Source organism: Salvia miltiorrhiza, chromosome 7, assembly GCF_028751815.1.
Source record: "Salvia miltiorrhiza cultivar Shanhuang (shh) chromosome 7, IMPLAD_Smil_shh, whole genome shotgun sequence".
NCBI classification, from domain to species: Eukaryota; Viridiplantae; Streptophyta; class Magnoliopsida; order Lamiales; family Lamiaceae; genus Salvia; species Salvia miltiorrhiza.
The window spans coordinates 55,223,602-55,229,633 of record NC_080393.1 but is presented as its reverse complement, the minus strand read 5'-3'; the positions used below and the strand labels follow the sequence as shown (position 1 = coordinate 55,229,633).

General features: G+C 44.5%; 2 protein-coding genes across 2 annotated transcripts; one reads left to right on the top strand and one right to left on the bottom strand.

Moving 5' to 3' along the window:
* Positions 1–245: 245 nt before the first annotated feature.
* LOC130994434 (receptor like protein 22-like) lies at positions 246–1,161 on the bottom strand. Its single transcript, XM_057919476.1, has 2 exons — positions 909–1,161; positions 246–760 (listed from the first exon to the last, which is right to left on the bottom strand). Exons 1-2 carry the CDS (start codon positions 1,159–1,161, stop codon positions 246–248), a joined length of 768 nt encoding a protein of 255 aa, XP_057775459.1.
* A 1,933-nt stretch (positions 1,162–3,094) lies between these two features.
* LOC130994433 (uncharacterized) lies at positions 3,095–5,710 on the top strand. Its single transcript, XM_057919475.1, has one exon. The coding sequence runs from the start codon at positions 3,095–3,097 to the stop codon at positions 5,708–5,710; it is 2,616 nt and encodes an 871-aa protein (XP_057775458.1).
* The last annotated feature ends 322 nt before the right edge of the window (positions 5,711–6,032 follow it).

Here is a 6,032-nt window from a genome sequence, read left to right as displayed (position 1 = left end):
TTCAAGGCATTGGCCAACTCTAGAATTGTTTTAGGACTTTTGTCAAACAGAATCTGCTCCAACAGAATGATCTAGTTGGCAACTAGATTCACGTGTAGCATTTCATAAACTCTAAAGTTGAAATCCAGCAAAACCCACTATGTAGCAATTAAAAAGGAAAATAAAAGTAAGAAAGAAAGTTCGACGCAAGTCGAGCAAGATTTAGAAATGAAGCACAAATAAAACACAATTATTTTGGGCTTCGATTAAGTTCTCCTGCGTGTTGGTGCTGGTGTTGGTGTTGGTGTAGCTCTGTTGTGTCTCTTCTTCTTCTTATTATTATATCCAATGCCGAAAAAGAATTCCATTAACCATCTTGGCCTTCCTTTTTGAATGATAATGAAACCAATTCCAATTCCAACTATGAATCCACTTCCATATCCCATCACCACACTTCTCCATCCAAATCCATCTATAAATCCATACTCTTCTTCTTTATCATCATCTTCTTCTGGCTGCATCCGCTGCCCATTTTCCTTGTTGCATTTTCTCATCAATGGAACTCCACACAATCCCTCGTTTCCCATATATGAATCATTCTCAAATGTGGAAAACTGCTTAGACTGTGGTATTTGCCCCACAAGATTATTCATTGACAGGTTTAATTTTGCTAGAAATGTCAACCTCGTCAAATCACTTGGAATTTCTCCATCCAACTTGTTCGCTGACAAGTCCAAAGATTCAAGTTCACTTATATTTCCAAGAGATGAAGGTATATTTCCTATTAAGTTATTGTGGTACGTACAAATTCAAGTATTTGAGAATCTTAAGATTTCCTATGGAATCTGGAATATTCCCATAAAACTTATTGGAGGATAAGTCAATTGTTGTAAAGGCCGACAACAATCTCTCAAATAATTGATCCAGACCTTTCAAGGTAAGCCTCATCTCCACATATAAACGAAAGGTGTCGTCATTTGACAAGTTTGTTTCATTAACCTCTATCATTGCTATGAAATTCTTGAAATATCTTTGAGGCAGAGAACCCACAAATCTATTCTGAGATATATCTAACACTTGCAAATTAGGAAATGGAATCTTGGTTTGTGATAGAAGTGACATGCTACCATCAAACTTGTTAGACCTCAAGACCAACACTCGAAGCCAAGGAAGGTCATCCATCCAAAAGGGAAATTCGTCTTGTATTCTATTATTTCCGATGTCGAGGCCCCGTAGACTTTTGCAATTGATCAAGGATTTAGGTAATGGTCCTTCCAATTTATTACCATTCAAATTGATGGACACAAGACTAGACCCCTTGCTAAATGTTGATGGAATGAGACCACGAAACTGATTTTCTTTTTCTTTTCTTTTTTGATAAATTTACAATATTAAATAAAAAAATTAACTCGAACCCAAGACCTTTGGCCTTAGGCATTAACCTCTTACCGCTTGGCCAACACACACACGCACGAAACTGATTTTCATTTAAATGAAAGATGGACGAAGAGCTCAAGTTTCCAAAGCATTGTGGAATTGTTCCTTCCAAGGTGTTATTTGAGAGAAGAAGAGCAGCAAGAGATGTCAAGTTACAGATGGAGGATGGAAGCTCACCGATTAATTTGTTGGAAGAGAGTTGTAGAACAATCAATGATAGAATATTCCCAATGGTGGATGGTATTTGACCTAAAAGTTAGTATGAGACCTTCAAATATATTATTTGAAAGATAGAGAACGATATGAATCAAATTATTTATATCTAAAAATGCACAAAGCATTTTACCAACATCGGCTATTTTATTCTATACAAGCATTTGTCTGTTATTGGAACTAGACATTTACATTGGGGTGGTTCTTTTTTACAGCAAATATCTCTTTGTGTCACATTGATTTAATGAAAAAATAATAATAATAATTTGAGTGTAAGTGAATGATAGATAAGCACCCAGAGGCTCTGCAACAATACAAAAAAATCCTTTTTAACTTTTGGCCCTAGTTTTCACAATTTTTGGTGGGGCAAACTTAGATATATACTCCATTTACGTAACATTGAATATAAGGGTTAAATATCAAATAAGCCCCAAACATAGAGGCCCTTATCATGTATAGATCCCTATAGTCGAGTTTGGTCCAACTAAACCCCCGAAGTCCTTAATTTCTTGCAATTATCCCCTCTGCCCTAACGGCTGTTTAACCCCGTTAAGTATTTAATTTTTTTTAATTTTGCCAAGGTCGACGGAAACTCGTCGGAAACACGTTGGAATTTTTGGGGATCTCTGATTTCATGATCATATTTGAGATGTAGAAAGCAAGAGAAGCTTGCGGCGTCCAAACCCCAACGCCGCCACAGAAAACCCAGCAGCAACGGCGGCGACGGCCGCGTTGTCATCTTCCATTCGCTTGAAAACAGACTAGTCCATCTTCCGGCGGCGGTAAGCACTGGATTGCTCCCTGTATTTCCTGGCCATTATTACATGCCAATGATTCTTGACGGCATTGTCTATTCTCCCTGAAAGAGGCATGCTATCATGGCCCATTTGTTGCCGTACAAGCGGTGCGCCGCCATTAACCACTCCTCCTCCTCCTCCTCCTCGGTGCAAGCCCTCCTATTTAGTGAAGTTGGTACCAGATAGGCTGTCGAACTTCTGTGCAATGAGGTTCCAGTTCTGGGGGCCGTAGAGGGCGGCGACAAGATCTTTAAGCTTGGTCGAGTGATACGCCAACAGAAGTCCTAATAGAAGCCCAACAAGTTATACAAGATGAACCAAGCCCAAGCTTAGCCCGGAGCCGACCTCGTCGAGAGATTAGAAAGCCCAACCGCTATCTTAATTAGTTATTCCTTTACTTATTGTTTTCTCGGAGTCCTACATAGATTAGCACTAGATTAGTCCTACATAGATTAGCACTAGATTAGAGTTTCTTTCTTGTTTTCCAAGTAAGTAGTTGTTGCCCTAGCTTCTATATAAGGAGATGGGAACGTTTGTTTTATTTATGTTATGAAATTATTTCTTGAAGCTATTCTTTGCGTGATCGTAAGAATTGCCGGAGTTTTGCGTTCTCCCTAACGTGATCATTAATACGTAGCGTATTAATTGGTGCTTTCATTGTTGTTCTCATGGCCCCCGACGTTCCCGATTGGCAAGCGCCGCTCACCGCCGTGCAGAAACAGATCGACGAGCTCGTCGCGCTTTTCCGCAACTCCCACCCTTCATCATCCTCCACCATGGATAACCACAATCCTCGTGGCCCGCTGGTTCGTCTGGACGTTCCGCGCTTTGACGGCGATGATCCTCATTCCTGGATCTTCAAAATTGAGGAATACTTCGCATACCACAACACACCAGACACGCAGCGCCTCCAAATCGTTGCGTTCCATCTCGACGGCAAGGCCTCCACATGGTTTCAATGGCTGAAATCACAACATATGCTATCGACATGGTCGGATTTCTTAGCCCGCGTTCGCGCGCGCTTTGGTCCCTCGCAATTTGAGGACCCCGAAGGCACGCTAGCCAAACTCACACAACAAGGTTCTGTTGGTGATTACCAATCCACCTTCGAATCTTTAATGGGACGCGTCACGGGTATCTCTGAACCTCTTCTTATATCCTTTTATATATCTGGGCTCCAGCCATCTATCCGTCGTGAATTACAGATGAATCGACCATCAACGTTGGACGAGACTTTCGCTCTTGCTCGGGTATTCGAAAGCAAGTACTCAGAGGACCCGCCCAGCCACCACGGCTCCAACCGGCAGTTCAACAGGCCGGCATATTCGCCCTCTTCCGTGCCTCGGCCACCACCAGCTCACACGCCAACACCACCACCATCGAGCCACCCTATCACCACACCGCCTATCACTGGGCCTCGTCGCGAAACCACCACGGCTGTCCCGGTCCGACGCCTTACCCCGGCAGAAACTCGCGAGAAGCGCGAGCGCGGTCTCTGTTTCCACTGTGACCAAAAGTGGAACCCCGCCCATCGTTGCAAATCAAAAGGCACTGTCATGCTTTTAGAGGGAGATGACATCGAACCTTCGGAGGATATTGAACCCACCGAACCCGCTGATCACTCTTTGGATGAGACACTTATCATGGGCGATATCTCTAGCCTGCACTCATTGTCCGGTGCTACTCACCCCCGATCTCTTCGTTTATGGGGCACCACGCTCAATCAACGCTTTCAGGTAATGATCGATAACGGTAGTACTCACAATTTCATTACACCTGCCCTTGCAGAGCGCCTCAAGTTGCCACTCTCACCGGTTCCCAGCTTTCGAGTCCGTATCGGCAATGATGACTCTATTATCTGCCAGCACGTCTGCCACCACACCACTATCAACCTCCAAGGCACCGACTTCACTCTGGATCTCTTTGTGTTGCCCATCAAAGGCCCCGACGTCATTCTCGGCATTCAGTGGCTACAAGAATTGGGCCGTGTGCTACACGATTATAGTCACGGTCGCATGGAGTTCACGTGGAATGGTCAACAAGTTTTTCTCGAGGGCGACCCTTCGCTTTGTTCTCGCGAAATCTCTTTATCCTCGCTCCAGGCCCTACTCCAATCTGATGAGGTTGATTCACTATTTGAATTATGGATGCTCCTGACCGACGAACCCGCTGTCCCATCTATTCCTCTTACTGAACTCCAGGACGTTTCTTCCTATTTTCGTCCGCTCCTGACTCAGTTCGCCGACGTATTTACAGCACCAACGGGACTTCCTCCACATCGCCTCTTCGATCATCGTATCCATCTGGACCCAGGTTCCAAACCAATCAACGTTCGCCCATACCGCTACCCTCACTTCCAGAAGAGCGAGATGGAACGTTTGGTCCAAGAAATGCTCGATCAGGGCATTATACGCCCCAGCCACAGCCCATTTTCATCCCCAGTGCTATTGGTTCGGAAGAAGGATGGCTCTTTCCGCTTCTGCGTTGATTATCGCGCCTTGAACGCGGTAACCGTTAAAGACAAATTTCCAATTCCCACCGTCGATGAACTCATTGACGAATTGGGCACTTCAACCATCTTCTCCAAGCTCGATCTGCGCGCCGGGTTTCACCAAATCCGTATGCACAATCAAGACATTTTCAAGACGGCATTCCGGACTCACGACGGCCATTATGAGTTTCTAGTGATGCCATTCGGCTTATCTAATGCTCCGTCTACGTTTCAGGCCACTATGAACTACGTTCTCAAGAAATTTTTGCGCTGTTTCGTCGTCGTCTTCTTTGACGATATACTTATCTACAGTCGCTCCGAGTCCGAACATCTTGAGCATTTATCCGCCGTGCTCTCCTGCCTTCGCACCAACTGTCTCTACGTCAAGCTCTCTAAGTGCTCTTTTGGGACTTCGTCTGTCGCCTACTTGGGTCATATCGTAAGTGCCGGCGAACTCAGAGTTGACCCGACTAAAATTCAAGCTATGCTCGATTGGCCACAACCCAAAACGGCGAAACAATTGCGGGGCTTCCTTGGATTGACGGGATATTATCGTAAATTCATCCAACACTACGCCTCTATCGCTGCTCCTCTCACGGACTTGCTGCGTAAGGACGGGTTCCATTGGTCCACCCAGGCCTCCTCCTCCTTTACTACCTTACAACAGGCCATGATCTCGGCTCCCGTGTTACGGCTCCCTAACTTCTCGAAACCCTTCACGATCGATACAGATGCTTCGGACCTAGGGCTTGGTGCGGTTCTCCTCCAAGACAATCTCCCGATTGCGTATTGACTCAACCCAAAACACCTAATGGATTGACTCGCAATCGTACGAGGTCGTCCTAGTGTAATAAGCTAACCCAAGTCGTCTCTCAAGGAAGGCTAAACAGGGCTTTGATCATGCTACGCACAGAAAACATGAAATAAACCTAAACACTCTAATCAGAAGTTTGGGTCTGACACTTTCTCTCCGATTAACTAATGCGTAATTAAAATAAAGCATATAAAGTTAACTAGGCAAAAGATAGAAAGCCAATAAGAATGCAAAAAGGCAAACAAAGCTAGGGTTCTAAACTAGCAATCTAGAAAGCAATCATCAATTCAACACCATAAAC

Bases quoted from the DNA above. Each gene is read 5' to 3' on its own strand.
- LOC130994433 (XM_057919475.1), top strand. From the start codon at position 3,095: ATGGCCCCCGACGTTCCCGATTGGCAAGCGCCGCTCACCGCCGTGCAG.
- LOC130994434 (XM_057919476.1), bottom strand. From the start codon at position 1,161: ATGGATGACCTTCCTTGGCTTCGAGTGTTGGTCTTGAGGTCTAACAAG. The intron at 761-908 runs GTCTGGATCAAT...ATAACTTAATAG, and splicing joins GATGAGGCTTACCTTGAAAG to GAAATATACCTTCATCTCTT.